The sequence below is a fragment of the Phoxinus phoxinus genome (assembly GCF_949152265.1).
Source record: "Phoxinus phoxinus genome assembly, chromosome: 17".
Lineage (NCBI taxonomy): Eukaryota > Metazoa > Chordata > Actinopteri > Cypriniformes > Leuciscidae > Phoxinus > Phoxinus phoxinus.
The window spans coordinates 15920617-15939036 of NC_136892.1; the positions used below are offsets into that span (position 1 = coordinate 15920617).

General features: G+C 36.6%; 1 protein-coding gene and 1 long non-coding RNA gene across 7 annotated transcripts in view; one reads left to right on the forward strand and one right to left on the reverse strand.

Moving 5' to 3' along the window:
- The window catches only part of nrxn2a (neurexin 2a), a 362195-nt gene that overhangs the window by 52673 nt on the left and 291102 nt on the right, over nucleotides 1-18420 (forward strand). For all 6 annotated transcript variants that reach the window (XM_079586617.1, XM_079586622.1, XM_079586619.1 and 3 more), the window contains exon 3: nucleotides 11812-11832. In XM_079586617.1, coding sequence (XP_079442743.1) covers nucleotides 11812-11832 — 21 coding nt within the window. The remainder of the gene's footprint in view (nucleotides 1-11811; nucleotides 11833-18420) is intronic.
- Nucleotides 1-18420, reverse strand: part of LOC306984895 — a 91532-nt gene that overhangs the window by 15686 nt on the left and 57426 nt on the right. The gene's annotated exons all lie outside the window — the stretch shown is intronic.

The window sequence follows — 18420 nt, forward strand, 5'->3', positions numbered from 1 at the left end:
TTTGTTATATTGACAAGAGTGTCCAGGATGTTCTTAAAAAAAAAAAAAAAGCACCTTTTGGCTTACATAGAAGAGAAAGTCATACAGCATTGGAATGACGATGGTGAGTGTAAAAATAATTTTTAGAAGAACCCTTCCTTTAAAGTCGTGATGAAACGAAAGTGGCGACAGCTCTTTTCTTCTTTATATTAAACGGACAACGTGAACCACGAGTCACATAGTTTTTATTGTCTTTTTTTGGGGCATAAGAACGATTTTTTTTCATCAAATCCTTTTATCAATACCAGCCTGGTCTGAAGTATGCTGGTCACATGATTTGCTTCAAGTTTTTTGTGATCAATTAGTCAGTAAGACCTAAATCCAACATGGCTACCAGTGGTGCAGGACATTCAGATTTTGAGGGAAGTAAATGTATATTAAACTTTTGGAAAAACATGAATAATACCGCTAACATTAATTGTGAACATTGTCTTAAGGTGATGAAGAAGAAAATGTATATGTTATTTAGCACGTCTTGAAATATGTGACTCCTGAGTCACGTTGCCTGTTTAGGGTATAAATACTTTGTATTTTGAGGTAAACATTTTTTTTTTTTTTTTACAAATTTTTAAATTTACAGGTTAAACTGATATTAGCATGTCTAGGTGACTATCTTAGTATTTTTAACTGGATATTTTCTTTCAGGGCTCCACACCTAGCTCATTTTACGGTAGAATGAATGAGAGTAGAGAAAAGAGGATGCAAGTTATAGAGCAGCAGGCTACTTTTTTAAGAAAAGGTCCAACATATTAGGAATACTTTTAGCTGTGTTGCTATGCGTCATGAGTAAGCAAGTAGGCTAACACTCTGTCACTCTGTTCATTTTGTTAATGACAATTGACGAAAAATGTTCGTCTACTAGCCTTTTGTTTTACCCATGACTAAGACAAGCTGACAATAAGGTTATTCAACTATAACTGTGACTATATCAGCATGCAATATTGTTGACGAAAAAAGACGAGACTAAAATGTAGTGGAAAAAATTAACTTTACCAAAATCACTTTCTTTTTTGTCAGGGGAAAATAAAGAGCAAATATTACAGACTGCTGTACAAAGCTCTCCTACCTTTTTTCTTGTTTGCGATTTGCCAGATGTCAAAGATTTAAAATCCCCAAATCAGAGCTTCTGTTAAAAAGATAAATTTTCAGCCCGGTGTTTTACGGAATCTTTGCAATCTGGCAACCATGCACACGCTCTCTCTACACTGCGGAAGAGCCAATGATTCTCAGTGTTGAACGGTAATAAATCCAAACCTGGATCTCGACTATATTGCTTGTGATTTGTGGTTGTTTAATAAATGCACTTACGCAACCTCTATGTGACAATACAACGTTTTTTTTGCTGTTGTTTTAAGAGAAAAAACTATGGAATTATTGGAATTATTTTAATTTGAGAAATGTCTTATCTTACCTGTTTTCATAATGTAGACGCTGACAGAGTGTTTGTGATAAATAGCCTATAATAAATCCATACACTAGATGAAGTCAAATAAACCATGCGTATGAGTTTGTGCTTCTAGGTGAAAGTGGAATAATTCTGATGAAATGTAAAAAAAAAAAAAGTAATTCTAAAATTAAAGAATGATTGTGCTTTATACTTTTGAGCGAAATAATGATTATCAGTTCAACTAAAATGGAGCATGATGAAAATGCTTTCATAGACTAAAATGCCCAGACATTTTTTCAACTAAAATTTGACTAAACAATAACAGGACAAGGTTAAATATCAATAGACAAAATATGATGATGACAAAGTATATTTCACTCAGGAATAAGACCAAATAAAAAAATGAACACTAACACGAACATCTTGCTTTTAATAAACCCATTCAGCCTATTTGCATCGGGCCCTTTTTTTTAAATGACGTGCCACAACAGTTTATGGCTGTCTACGCTGGACACATCAAAGTAAACATAAATTCATAAATGTGTCTGTTTGAACGAGTGCATGATGATACTGTATGGTGTTGAAGCGTCCACAGTAGTGTGTTGCATCACAATGCCTAATACGCTTTGATGTGTCCATGACCGGTTTAATTATTTCATATCTAAATGCAGCGAGTTTTGTCTTGCACTTCTGTCACTGAAGCTGAATGTCTTTTCCCATGTAACGCATCTTCCATGGTCCCGCTCTGGCTAAACGCCCTTTGGCTCCGCCTGCTACAGAAGCCACGCCCCAAACTCTTGCTATAGGTTGAGCTGGAACGAGATTGATGGGTCTGAGCGAACCACTCACAATGTTTTGATGGTTCCTTGGAGGCTCAATGGTTACACTTTTTGTGGGAGATAAACCCATGCATGGCATACTAATAGTAGACAATGAACAATAAACTGGCTTAAGAGAATGCATTTTAACATTCAATCTTACATACTTCACCTTTAAGCAGACTCCGGTATGCAATATGTCATTTTGATTTGACAATTACTTGGTCAAAAAAGAAAAAGAGAAAGAAACTTATACATCGATGAATCATTTGCAATATCTATAACATGCATTTATAAAATAGGTTTGAGTAGGGTGCATTTTCATTTCATACTGACTTTAATGAAGCACTGAACCACTTTTACAGTGGTGCGTTTCAGATGGTCTGGTATTACAGCACATTAGCCTTTTAAAATGCTTTGAGACTTTGTATCTAATGAGATATCTCTGGATGTAGATCTCATTAGGTCAGGAGGAATAACAAGTTTACAGCTGTTTAGAGATGCAGTTTATTTTAACAGTAAATCAAGTTTTGATATGCTAATAAAAAAACACGTGACGAAGATAAGGGCAGCACATTATTTGTGCCCTGAAATCAGCTTCATTCAAATCAAATGTTTCTTTTAGACTTTTTATTGCTGTAAATGTAGCTAAACAAAATTGGGGGAAACTAGTTATAATAAATGGATGCAGAGAATTCAGAAGTATAAAGGAATATCATGATACCTACCAAAGTAATAATCCACAAAATCATGTATGCATTATCACCATGAGACATCTTTAATTTTACATCAGTATTATTATGCGATACCCAATACAAAGCACCCGTAAGTCATATCCGAGGCTTTCGGTGTGATATATTTCGCTACAAAATGATCATCATATCTCCATAGACCTGTAGCAGCAGACAATATGTTTGAAGTTGTAATTCCAGCAGTGTACGATCTGTATACATATGTAGCATTATTCCCGTACTAATTTGATGAAAGCATGGACATGTGTTGGAGCATGGGAGAGCAATTTGCCATAGAAACTGTTCTAGGTGACATATGTGGACTAATTAGGGCCACTCAGCAATGTCTCAGCCCTTTGGAGAAGCCACAGTCTGTCATATGGCGGTACGGTGTTAAACCCGAGGCCAAATCTGCATGACTTCATACAGAAATATCTTTGGCCCGTTTCTCCTTCTAATTGAACAGGCAGCGAGGACAGAGACAGTGGCAGCTCATGCTTGGCTTTTCACTTAATGCAGTCTCAGGTTACCCACTGTGGAGTCGGCAGGGAGCGGCGCTTTGCTATGTACCGAGAGAAGCAAGTCCAGCAAGTCTGCTTCAAATTAAGAGGAAATGTTCTGGCGCTTCAAAAGAAGAGAGATATGTAGGACGGAGAGACGTTAAGAACAGAAAAAAATAAATCATCCTGAAAGTTGATAGAGCAAATTGGATTTGACACTGGTAAAGGACAATATTAAAAGGAACAATTGGTTTTCGTACGACTTAAATCCTTGCTTTTACTCCAGGGATTATCCACCGGAAGACTGACTTATCAAACGCAGAGGGGTATTTGAATATTTAAAGAAATGCATAGATAATCAAGAGTCACAGTGTAATTATTATTTCGAGTTAAGTATTGATATAACAAATCCTCTGAAGAATTAGCTGAGACTCATCAAACGGTGGCGGTTAATTACACGCATGTCTTTTCATATTTAACAATATTCCCAGACTGTGAGTGGGAAGTGGTCTCCATCGCCATGCCCTTGTCAAACCTCCCAGGTGAAATTTAGCAGGCTTTCACCCTCAAAGCTAAGAGGGCCGTCAGTATCAATTAAGGCTGCCCTCGCCACAATGGAAATCTAGGCCAAAGCGATATATCAGCAGTGTGCATCTTTTTTTTGTTTTTTCTTGCATCTGCATCAGGCATGCTAATAAGGTCTCAAACCAATATATGAGCAGTGCATAAACTGCAGTGCTGGTCAGACGCTGTTATACCCACCGTATATATGCACAGCATAAACAAAGCCTGGCTGAGAGCTCTTAAAATCAATACTGTTACCATTTTAAAAGGCACATAAGCAGAATTGCACACAGGCATAAGTGTTCCTCATTAACGGGATGCTTTCATATGCCTGCAGATGACAAAAACAGGCTTTTACTTTTGTTTGTACATTTTCTTAGGGCTGTAAGAGATTCTGCTGTATCGTTTATACTGTGGTATATCCTCATTGTGGTTTGAAGAATTTGACACCAAGCATAGCAAGCAAAAATAATATATTCGGCAAACTGGCGCAGATGGGTGCTTCCAGTGTATACAGCTTCTTTTTTTTCTTGCTTTCTTGCTTGCCTTCTTGCTTGCTTACTGTCAGTATATCAAGGTACAGTTAGTTTTTTATTAAAAATCCCCACCCATTTTGTAAGAAATTTTCAATGGTGAAAAATCACAAAAAGCCACAATGCAAAACAATTTAGTAATAAAAATAGACCTAAGACAGTGAACAATAGCCTTTAAAATTACACAAAAACATATATAACAACGAGACAATAATAATCAATTCAAATAAAGTATCAAAAGCAAGTAAATATTTGGCTTTACTGAACAGCACTGTTAAAATGCATAATGTAATCTAAGCAATAACAAAAGCATACAGAGGCCGCCAATGGCCTGTGATTGTTACACGTTACAGAATGATAAAATCCTTGTTTAAAATTGGCCAAACATTTAATTAAAATTTCCACTTAATCTTTCATATTTAGCCACTTCTTTAAGACAGAAACGGCCACTGTCATTACTTGAACAAGAACATGTGGAAAACAAAACATGCAAACTCAGTGTGAGGGTTTAAACTTTTGTTTTGAAATCGCAATGAACAATTCGTATTTTTAGAAACATATTGATGTATTCTCCTGTGTTAGCGTGTGTTTATAAATGATTACGTTACAAATATGGTGAACGTTATAAGCAACCCAAACTCACAGCACATGCAGGGATGGAGTTTATTAACCAAGTGGCTATATTTATTAAATTGAAATGCAGCGTTTGTGATTTCACAATAGCACTATGGTTCAATGTGATTTTTTTTTCTTCTTTTTTTTTTCTAAATGGTCTTAATGTTTTGTATAGCCTTAGAAAATGGTCTCAAAATGCGGTTTATGGATTTTTGTCTGTGGAATATACCAGTTTCGGTATTTTGCTGATGTCTTGAACACTACTACTTATGAATGTAACTTCAGTTCTACTTTCTGAATATTAATTATCAAAAGCAGTAAAAGACACACTCAACTCTGACATGCTAATATCGCGAGACCGCTTTTCACCTAGTCACCCCTAATATACAGTATGTTATCATGATATAAAAGGAATCATGCTGTCATATAAGGTTTTGGTCATACCGCCCACCCATGAAGTCTAACGATTATTGCTATAAAAGCATGTGCAAAGCGCCCTGAGAGGTCTAGTTTGCATCAGACAAAAACCTTTTCATGAAAGTGTTGGACTCCATCCTTTCTGTGGTCTTTTTACTCTGTGTGAGAGACTCAATTCGCAGAGGCTTTCCTTTAAGTGTACAGGGAACACGCTTTCACTGTGAAAACAAGGCCATCCGCTCCCCAGGATTAAATAATGTAGACTGCGAGTCTGTCTTATTTATCAACACAAATTAGTCTGGGTTGCCCTCAACATCGGGCTTTGTGTGCCAAGGATGCAAGCATGTCTGTATTTCCCTTTCAGACAGGCATCTGCTGCCATTGTGCAGTTTTGTGTTTCTTTTGTGGCCAAAACGCAAGCGTGTGAGGTTAGCTACATTCATCCGGCTTGGGGCTTGTGTGTTTTTGCCAGTAGCTGGTTGTGCGGTAATCAGCACCATAGTTTACCGTGCTTGGAAGAGGGTACAAGAAGCCAAGTAATGGTTTACACACTAGGCAACAATTCAGCAAGTAATTAGAACAGGACATGGAGTCTTTTCAGCTGCCTTGTTAATTTTGCTTGGTGGCCATTTGCAATGCAACTCAGTCCCGGTCTTTTGAAACCTCATAATAACTTCCTGTGCAGGAACATGCTGACATAAAATGTTTTAATAATGACAAAATGTGTATTATTATGTGAAATATTCATTTTAATGCTAATTTTGATTAAAAGACTAACTATGGTCAATAGAAGAAATTACTTTGTTTTACAGTGGTGTTACTGTTAGAGTTGGATTGTTAGAATACAGGAAGTTCAAATATCAGTTCCCTTTATATATATATATATATATATATAATACATACATGACATCTATCTTTAGTGTCAGGCAGATCAATCTGTGCAGGAGGATGAGAATTCATATAAAACTTAATTTTCCAACTCGGTGTCCCTTATGATTCACCCACTTATTTTCTTTCATGCAATGAACACTCAGTGATCAGTAGGTTCATATGATCTGTCAACACGCCACCTGATTTTTGCAGCAAGGTCAAAATGAATGCTAGCTCTCTCTTCTCTGAAGGGAAAGGATCTTTGTGTTAGATATTGCTTGCATTTGCTTTCTTTGTTTAATAAAAGGAGCTTGTTGGAGCTTGTCAGATTTGCTTTTAGACCCAGGAAAGACACCCCAAATCCCATCCCTGTGCACTCAAGTGCATTTGCTGGTGTGCCTGTGTGGCTTTGCATGTTCAAAATCCGTATAGTGGAAAATAAAACCAGACTGCAGAGACAAAGATGTATTGCTGGAATGCATGTTATTATGGTTTTCATCCACAAAATGTCAGTACAGGTTTATTTAATTCCCTTATTACTTACAATTCTACAGGAAATTCTCATAAAATGACTTTATATTTTGCATTAATTAAGAATATTATTTGTTCCTTATCTAAAAAAATAAAAAAGTATGTTATTATTTCCATCGTATTGATGAAATGCGTGTTGTCCAACCCCTGTGTGTGTATGCTTACAGATTTCACTTTTTTTTACTTTTGTTTTTTAAATATGGTCACATTTTCTTGCCTTTTCACCTTGCCTTTATATTTTAGCCATCATGCTACGTTTCAAAAATGCCCTAAATCTATATATTTTCTTGAAGACTTGTCCCAGGCTCTCATTCTTAAAATGTTTAAAAGTTAGTTAGTGTACTTGTTTACTAAGAATAAAACCGTGCCAGTTAGGAGTATGCTAAAGATGTGTGAAGAAAATGACAAAATAAAGGTAAATGTATATATTTTTTGTAATATGCAAAAGTTTGGAAATATTATGTGTCTGTTTACAATATATATATACAATTATTTTGAGGCCAGTAAAAACATTGGAGAGAGCAAGTTAAAATTTGAACTGACTGTGCCAACCGAAAAAAACCCAGAAAGAAAAAACTAAAACCTTTTGAACCCTGACAAAAACTTTTGAACCCTGACGGACTAGAACAGAGATGGCAGTGAGGCACAGTAAAAATAATAGTTTAAGAATGTTTTTTTACTACTAAAAAAAAATGGCGTTAACAATTGTGAGATAAGTGCTCACAGAGGTGATGTTTTTTAAAGCAACCAGGGGACTCCGCTACTGTACACGACACGGGTTGTGAAAATCATTCCAGCTTTGAGGAACGGTGAAAGTGAGAGATCAGTGTAGTAATTTTCAGGCTCTGTGTTTTTTAATGACTGATTAAAAATCATAACTTTCACACTTACAACTATGTAGGATGAACAAACAGACCTGTTACAACAGCAACAGCAAAAAAAAAAAAAAGACAACAGCAAATGGAGCTGTCAATAAGACACTGACGAGAAGCCATTCTACAGGTGAGAATCTGTTTTGTTAAGTGGGTGACACCTATATTATTGATTTACTGCAATACCAATCAAAAATACTGTTAATTGAATATTTTAGCTGCTGTGAACACTTTCTCTATAGTTGTGGTTGATAGAGACGTCTCGTCATATTTGATAATCGAGTTCACACTGGAGGACCTGATTCAGATCAAGAGAGGGATTAGCATCACTTCACTAAATAGAGACAGATTACATGCCACTCTGGCTTTTTCAGACCGTCAGGCTGAGATCATGCTAATAACCCACATGGCACTAGCCTAGCACGCTCATTCTGAGAAGCTCCAGACGCTGTCACCATGTCAGCTCTCACGGCCATGCTCGATTCATTACAATTCTCCGGGACTTTGTTGCCGTGACCAATTTGAGGGAGCCGAGGAGAGCACTTGTAAAGGTTAAAGCGGCCCTCATGATTTATGGGCGGCTGACAGTTTTGCATGGCCTGATATCCAGAGCCAAGCAAGCAGCTCCCACAAACAGTGTGATTAAGAGATTTACTGTCTCGCTCCAGGCAATCGAGCAGCATTTGCGCTGAGGGTTTTGTGTCGTCTTTTGTCCCGGCTTTAGTTGTGCTTTCAGTTTCCCTTTGCGAATGTTGTCAGCGTGTGCTAACGTCCCCCTCGCATGTAACACACCTGAGGTATCCGACAGACATAGGCTACATCTAGCAACTTAAAAATGCTGCCTAGGATGCATTTCAAGGTAGGAAGGCTTCGAGGCACGTCCGAATCCAATGTTAGCTTGCCTTGTCTCCTGAGATCCCTTCATCTGATCGATTTTTGAGGGCAGCATAGATGTATCCTTTACCTTTGATATCCCACAATCCTGTGCTTTCCATTCTGTGACAGTTAAGCTAAAAAATAAAGATGGCGTCTGAAAGTTGCGGTTGGTGGTCAGTTTGTGTAAATGTAAATTTTTGACCAACTCTGTCATTTCTAGCGAGAAATTACTATTGTAGTAATTCGATTGGTTTTCAGCAAAGCTCACTCTATTTTGCTGTAGATCATTAAACCCTTATGCTTCCTCAGAAGTCTTTTCGAAATGTTTGGTGAGGTACCGAGGTGAGGTGCGAAAATTCTGCCTGAAAAGTCATTGCCAGATAGGGCAGTGAGGCAACAAGTCAGCTGCCTATGTTTTCGGATGGAGCCATAGTCTAAATTACTACTTAATTGATAAAGCAGTCCATTAAGATTTGCTTGGAAACCTTGGATTTAATTTGTAGTCGTTGAGCGACCGAGATTAGGAAAATGGAAAATAAATCAGCGCTCTCTCTCCCGGGTGCTCGTTTACGTGCCAACGTCTCCATGGCCACATAATGATGATCGCAAAATAACATTCAAAAAGATTCCTCTTTAATTGGCTATAGGGTTAGGTCTCAGTTTTCAATGGCCATGTGGAAGCCACCATGTGTTCTCATTAGTGTTTTAGAGTGAATATTGTTGCCCTCCACCTTTTAAGAGCTGCAAACAGCTCCTCACAGCTACTTTTCCTCATTATCACAGTGGCAACAGTGATCTGACTCACCCTCCATGACCAGACCATCCAGCTCCACACAAGCCCCACCTTGCAAGCCTTTGACGTCCTCCCCTGACTCCTATTATTTCACAGTAAAGGCTTTTCCATGCCTTGCTCGGCCCTGCATTTGCCCGGCCCTGCACTTGCCCTAGTCTGTCCTGTGGTCTCAAGTATGTCATTAAGGTAGCACCTGACCTTTTGGCCTCTTGGAGAACTTGCTGTGGAAGCATGATCGGCATCATCATATTCAAAATATGGTATTAATGAGTCCCAAATTACTTTTTGTCTGTACCCGAATTCATTTATGGGAATAATTATTTGATTTATTCAATGAACAAGTATTAGTATTATACATATTATGTAAGTAGATAATATGTGGCTTTGTGTACATTTATTAAAATGTGTGCCTTGGAGAGGATAAGCTTGGATAAGTTGTCTCTTCAGTTGAACATCTTACAGGTTTTTTCTTGCCATGACCAGTCTCTAAGGGTATTAAAGTCGGCATGAAACAGAAGTTGTTATTAGAATTCCCTATTTTCCTGCACTGTATGTCTAAATGAAAAGGCTTCTGGTGGGAGGAAGAAAATGTAGGGCGAAACAACTTGATTTCGTCCTCAGGAATTGATTGAATCTTACTAAGTTGGGAATTGATAACTAAAGGAGGCAGATATGAATGCAAGTTTGCAAATCAGTTGTGTGGGATTTATAGCCCCGCCCTCTGTCGAGACATTTTAAGGGGTAGGGGAGGTGCACATGAATTAAATAAATAAATTGATGTACACAGATAAATCATTTATAATAAACTGCAACATTCTGTAAAAAATAAGAATGGTTACTTTAAGGTATGGTTTTCTGAAAAACTGCTTTGATATTGTGAAGTGCTGTACAAGTCACTTAATATAATGGTATGTTAACTTCAGTCATGCAGACTTCTAGAAGAAGAAGAAAAGGTCCAAGAGTCGATATGCAGGAGAATAGATTTTACTTATTGCTCAGATTATCATTATTTTATCCATGAAATAATATTTTTATGATGGTTTTTAATATTTAAAAATGTCTGAGGAAAATAATTTAAAATGATCAACTTAACATTTAAAGACATTGGAAAATAAAGGAAGACATGAGAAATGTCCAAAAACGCATGCTTTGCAAACATTTAAAGTATTTTCAATATAGTATGAATGTGCAGTATTTGAAGGAAATCCAGACATGATACATGTGCCATATTGGCTTTGACATGTGAGCTTCTTTGTATGTCATCCAACATACTTTCTCGCCTACTGTATAGAAGTGAAGTAGACCTATTTGAATGCAGAGCTGGATAGAACTTTCTAGATGGTTTTAATATGACCTTCATATAACAAAAAGGAAAAAAGTTGTAATCTGTTAGTTTTAATAAAAATCAACCCCCTGGGAAATAAAAGTTCCTGAAGTCGAAGAAACTCCCATTTATAGATTTAATCATTGTATCTCAGAAAACAACACGAGCAACATGCATCCAAGCTCCCATGAGTCTAATCATCTAGACATCTACTATAAACAGTCATCTGCAGTAATGACAATAACATTTGAGTGTATGACTTGATTTATGACTCAAACAAGTGGTGCGTGAATTTGTATCATGTTTTAGTCAGTCTGAAATCTACAGTAGACTCCCAAGGATGCAATTATGAGCTTTTATAAAGTTTCTGCCAACAACATTTGCAAGTACTTACTGTATAGTCAAGTGGTGGTATTTTACTTCGCATGCCCTCAAAGATATCATATATACACTTTTGAGTAATACTCTTTAACCACTTTAAAATGACTTTCACCCTCTTGAGTGCCTTGTTTTACTTTTCTGAATGCTTTTCTTACTGATGCATAGGATTTTTATTTTTGGGATGCGAATGATGCTTTGATCCTACACCTAAATATTCATGAAGTGTAGGATTACAAGTAGGCCTATCCCATACTTTTATTACGTAAATGTATATAGATGATGGTTGTATGCATATAGCATGTTTGCCATGTATATTTTCATTTAATTGATTCATTTAATTTGACATTCAAACATACTTAAATATGAGCCATAACCTAAAACCTCATCTAACTTAATATCCCCTAGCAATTACACCTACATGTATACGATCTTCAGCAATTGTATTTATTATGCTCATTATAGTTTGCAACAGCCTTAATGATAAATGCTGTTTTCTGTGTTGTTGATTTTTATTATTCTCTTTTTTTCCCCCTCTCTCTTTCCCATCATTCCTGCTGCAGCTCTCCAGCAAGTTTTGGGAGGTAAGACCAATGTTTCGTCTTTTCATATCTGATTTGCTAGAGCTGATAGCGATGGGGGTGTCATCCTTCCTTGCATTGTCAGTTTGTACTGCAGTTCTGCTGACCGACACGAGTGGACTAAAATCACTCACCTGCACAAGGCAAAGGCCAGATTCGAGATGTAATTGAGCGACACGTGCCGTTGCGCGTGCTGCACTGGCTATAGGCGAGGAAACGCTAGACGGTAGAGTGTTTATGTTGTGGAGGATTTTATAATGATCGGCCTCCCGATTTGCAGGGCCAGAGGCTCGGGGGTCCAGCCCTGCAGCTTTTATATGATCTCTGAATTAGATCTGCTGAATTAGACCGAGTAAGTGCAACCCAGGCTAGGATTAAGGCAGCTGGCAGTGGTCATGCAAAACCGCTCTGCCATATACAGCTCACGGGGAAGATAAATTGAACCGCAGTGTAGGAGATCTATCCTGCAAGGCTTGACACTTCACAAGTTTGAATGCTGGAGAAGATCCCAAGTATATATTATTTTTTTCCAACACCTTCTCTGTGAATGATAAAACTTAAACGCTACGGCTTGTGATGTCCGTTCTTTTGTTTTAGCTCCAAGGACCTCTATATTTTATGTGGATGGATGGGTTACGTCTGAGGCCTGCAGAAATCCATCAACTCCATCTTGATTTTCAAAAGCTAGTGATGAAAAATGTCTCTGATCGAAGAGATCCATGATGCCTTGGTTATTTAAAATGTATTATATTGTGCCCCGGAGCTGATGTGATGTCTGGGCTTGAAAATGATGATGTACTGCATTATTCAGCAGATGTTAAAACACTGCTAACAGATACACAGAACAAAAAAAATCTTGTTTATTTATTTTTTGTGAGCAGATTGAAAATGAAAATATCAAGAAGGAAATGGCAAAAAAAGGCCTATATAATAGTGCCGCAAGTCTGAGGTCTTGCAAAAATGAGCAGTCTATTGTGAAAAGGTCTGCTCCATTTAAAATTTACACTCATTGATGTTATTGAAGGACTGTGAAGTGATCATTGCCTGTCTGTATTGTATTCATTCTCAACAGAAGAAGGTTATCTTAAAGGCCACACTGACACTAGTGGATGACAGAGGCCTTCTTTTACAACATGCGCTTTTAGCCTACACTTTTAATCATCCTCCGTTTCCCTTGTGAAGAGCTCAAGTGCTAGGACTATGCAAACATCAAATGGCAAGAATTGTACGGGGATGTGCCATATAAAGCAAGTGCTTGTGCCTTTATTGGATTAAAGCTTACACACAGTGTCAGCACTTTGTTTCCAGTGCAGAACGCATGAAAACAAAAATGACACTCATTCAAGCAAACTCGCAACCATGCCTTTTTCATCTCCTTCTCTGGAATGCAGTGTGACATCTAAACAGCTCGATTTAGGTGTCGCATCAGTTTGTGTATGTACAGCATTAAAATTCTGTCACATGGAGATTCAGTGACTGTTTGTGGATGGGCCTGTTTGTGTCTGGGTGGTCACAGGAAGATGGAGGTGTTGTAGCTGAAAGCAAGCATAAGAAAATGGATTTTTGTGTTAGGTCAGATTGATACCTCAGCCATGTACTGAAAATACCAGCTTAGACCTGTACAGATGTGCTTGATGGCTCTTGTTGGTTTGGTGCTAGTCTAGTTAGAGGACCAATAAAAAATTACTGTAAAGATGTTTGGTTGGGGTGAAAAAAAAAAAAAAAAACTGTCTGGTGGTAAGGAAGCATTGCTTTAGTTAATATGTAGCACTTAAAACATTTCAGCATTCTCATTTTACACATTCATGTGGATTTATAATTAACCTCAAATTTAAATAGAAATTATTGGAAATTCATTGATTTAAAGGTTATAGTTCTCACAAAAATGAAAATGATCTTATATTTTTTACTCACCCTCAAGCCATCCTAGTTGTATATGAGTTTCTTCTTTCAGCCAAACACAGAGTTATATTAAAAAAATATCCTGGCTCTTCCAAGCTTTATAATGGGACTGAATAGTAACTGAGATTTTGAAGCCCCCAAAAAAGCACATCCATCATCCATACGGCTCCAGGGGGTTAATAAATGCCTTCTGAAGCGATGTGTTTTTGTAAGAACAATTATTATATATGTATAAATATTATGTTATCTGAACCACATTAATTATCGAAGTTGATTTGCCAAAAAAAAAAAAATTGTGATAAATCATGAAAATTATTTTTTACACTGCAGAGGATAAAGCAAAACAAAACACCAGTCACGAATTCAAAGTCTAAAACAAGAATTTTGGAAAAGAAAAGTCGGATAAGCTGAGTAAATAATGGAATCATTTTTTTTATTTTTGGACAAACTAACCCTTTAATGTCATTTAGGTTGCACTTTATTTTAAGGTGTCCATGTTACAGTGTAATTATACATTTAAGTAATAATTAACTACATGTATATGGTTGGTTTAGGGTTAGTTGCATGTAATTCTGCATGTTTTATAGTTATTACTACAGTAACTGCATGTGACGTGTAACGAGGACACTGTAAAATAGTGTTACCTTTTTTAATTAATCAAGGATCCATTAAATAGCTCAAGTGACAGTAAAGGTATATAATGTTACAAACAAATTCTATTAAAATAAATTCTGTTATTTCAATATAATTTTATACAATTTTATAAAAGTTATTTTATGTATCAAAGAATATTTAAACATTTCTGTTCATTGTTAAATAAATATATATTTAGCATTTCAAGTATAAATTAATTTATCGTATTGTAAATTAATGTGAAATAACAATGAACAATAGCACTTATAATTATAAATTAACCTCAACCTAGATTAATAAATGCTGTGAAAATTGTTAGTTCATGATACCGAATGCATTAACTTGTTAATTAATTGAACCTTCTTGTAAAGTGTTACCAACTAAACATCTCATTAAACATCAGTGCGCTTTGTACAGTCACAGAAACATGGTTTAGTTTCAGCATCTATTTCTGCTTTTATACTGTACATAAACAAGACTTAAAGCCACCAAACCGGATGACAACCATTTCAGTTCACAAGCGGTTTTCATCCAGTCAATGTTGTTTACCTTTTAAATATGCAACATATATGCAAATAAGACCGTCAATATACAAATAACAATGTTTACAAATGTACAGTGTGAAATTTTGAAACATGACTACCCAGGATTAATTACTAGCCTAGAGTAAAGTATGAGCAGTGAGAAGCAGATAGATAACCCAGAATTACGTTTAGCCAAGGTTTAAAAGAAATCTCTAAATCCCTGCAGGAAACCGTGTTTAACTCGCATTTACACGTGTTACTTTGTGTTGAGGTCATATGATTTGACGGTGTGTGTGTAGACAGCATGTTTTGGGATATTGAGATGCCTCTGTTAGCCGCCTGTGCTCTCATGCATACCGTGATCTTCAGGATGTTTACAGCCTTATCATACCTCTGCTTCCATCCTTGGAGGAAAAGCTCTTATGTCACTGCTGCTCACTTAGGCATCAGTGCCAGTCTTGAGTGCCGGAGCATAATCCAAAGCTTGGCTGTCCAACTTTTGCTCCAGTTAGGCAACATAGAGCAGGCTTGACCGCAGTGACCATGACCGCCAGCGTCCCGTGAGAGGCATTTGAGGACGTCAGGAGAGGGAGTACAGCTGGCTCTGCCATGCCCAATCCTCCCAGTGCCTTAGTGACCTTGGCATAATCCTCCATCTGAAGGAAAACCTCTTGGAGTTTCAGACTAATCCCCTCGCAGCATATTCAGGAGTTTTTCTTATTCAGTGCCGTGCAGGAGCTAATCAGAGATCATGTTTTGATATGCAGTAGATAGAGAATCCGTTATGGCTCAGAGTTTTATGTGCTGAGCATTTGCAAAGCATCTTGCGGCCAGTAGCTTATGGGACTCTGACAGTCACTTGCTTCCTGAGAAATCGTAAGTATTCACCGATGGGAGTCAGCAATGTGTTTTCTTTTCTTTTTCTCTTTTTATAATGTCTATGATCTTGTGACTGGAGATAATGCTCTGCTCTACTAGGGGTGTAGCGGATCGTACTGTAGTCAATTTCTGTCCCACGGTTCTTCACGCGTGTTACATTGTTACGTTTAAAGTCGGCAAGAAATGGAAGTTGCTTTTCCCTATTCTGACTTATAACCGAGTGAAACGGCTTCACAAACTAGAAAAAATGATGGGGGAGACTTTGTCAGCCTGGATTTGATTGGATCATTGTCTTTTGCTGCAGTCAGTTATGTCTAAATTGAATGCAAACGGTTTAGAAAAACCCATTTGTATCAGTATATTGGATCTGTGCATTCAGTCTTAAAGTGACAGCAACCTTAATGTACCTGCTGTCGTCTGCCATTTAATGTTAATTTTGTTACATTTCAATGCGGTTTAAATTGTCATTATTTACTTGAGCAAATGATGACAGAATTTTCATTTGAGTGAACTATCCCTTTAAGCATTTTGAATGTAGCTTTTGTTAAAACCAACCTTGGCTGATCTGAAAAATGATCCGATCTGTGACTCAAAAGCCGCAATATGTACTGAACTGTGAGTTTTGCGATCCGTTGCACCCCAATGCTCCACCGCATGCAAGCTATTCTTTTTTGCTACATCAAATAAAAAAAATCCAGCACACAAACTCTTAAAACTAAAGTTTTTCCATGATTAACCTTCAACATCCACAGAACCGTTCCATTGCACAAAAGGTTATTTATGGTGAAAAGGGGTTCTTTAGATTATTAAACTGTTCTTTACACTAAATGTTCTAATATAATGGTAATATCTCTTATCTATAAATAATAATAATAATATTGTCTTGAATATCTCTATTTAATCATGTTTTCTTAAATATAATGATCTTGAAATGAGATGAGATTTCAGTGAGATATTTCAAAATAATGAGATCATGTCTAATTTTAAATGAGTACTATATTATTAGTTTGAAATCTCATCATTTCAAAATAAAATTGCGATTGAGATCTCGTTTTGAAATATTTAAAGATATAACACCTAGATACCAACTCAAAAATATTAAGATTTTTAAAATCTCAATGTCAAATTGAGTTTGTATCTAGGGGTATAAAATATATCTTGACACTATCTTGAAATAATGACAGCTCTTAAAATAAGAGGCGATCTAATTTTGAGTTATGCATTTTTCCCCTCGAATGAACTTGTGCTGATTTTTTTGTATTATTATTATTTTTTTTTTTTGCTGTGGCAGATATGGACTTCCATAAGCTAGCAAGCATCATATTGCCTAGTTTCCACAGCAACGTAGGGATAGGCCAGAATGTTAGGATGGAATTATGTGGAGTAAATCCCATAATTACTTTTTCTGTTTGGATGAATGTTATGAAACCGCAAAGGCAATGTTCTAAATTTCTAGTTGAGTGTCTGTTAAATTTGACTATATTCACCAAGATATGCATATTAAATTAGGGCTGCACAATTAATCGAATTTTAATCACGATTACGATTTTGGCTTCCCACGATCAAATTCGTGTGATCGTGCGATATTTTAAATCCGTCATTCTGTTCATAGAACGCTCCATATGAAAGTTTTTTTTTTGCAAAGCCAATCTAGCGCTGGCTCCATGACGAGCCAATAATCAGAGTTGTTCCTTGCACCGCACAGCTTAGTTTCTAGATGTAGAAACTAGAATGTTTTGCCGGACTGGACAAAAGCGAAGCAAACTGGGCGAGATGAGACAGAGTGTGTCTGCGCGCGAGCAATAGTGCGCGAGAGAGTGTGTCTGGGCGCGAGCGATAGTGCGCGAGAGACTTCAAATAACAAGAGACTTTTCAAATAACAATGACAGAATTTTATTCACTGCCATCGGGATCCCGCTTACATGGCTACCTTCCAAATAAATCAATAATTTGACACAAAATATTGATTTAAAAACGATTGTATTGCTTCCGTGTCCATGACAACGCTCTGTTTTTCATGGCAACGGTGTGTTATCAAGAAATAACAGACTGCATTCTACATTAGAATTTAACCAAGCCATGTAATAATAGGTAATAATAATTATAACAGAAGATAATATATCTAGTCTATCCTAATAATTATTATAAATACAATGTATATAACATATATATAATATAAAATATTAATAAATTATTTATTTTTATTTATTCTGGAGATGCACTGAATTTTGGTGAATAAGAGGACCCATTTTATTTTGATGCACATATTTGTACATTAGCAGGAAATGTAGCACAATATGGATGTAAAAAGCAGTTATAATTAGCCTATGTGACAAATCAACAAATAATCGTGATAATTAATCGTGATCTCAATATTGATCAAAATAATCGTGATTATCATTTTGGCCAAAATCGTGCAGCCCTATATTAAATCATCCCATACATTTTGCAATATGCATTTTATGGGCCGAAACATTCCTTGTAATGGAAACACGTTAACCTAAACAAGCTGTTTTGATTGTGTGGCATGAATTATTTATTCTATTTGCTTACTTTTTATTATTCCTGCATGCAATTTGATAGCCATTTAAAAATATATCTCCCCTCTTCCAGAAAACAATTTATGAGGTAACCATTTTATGGCTGTGTTATT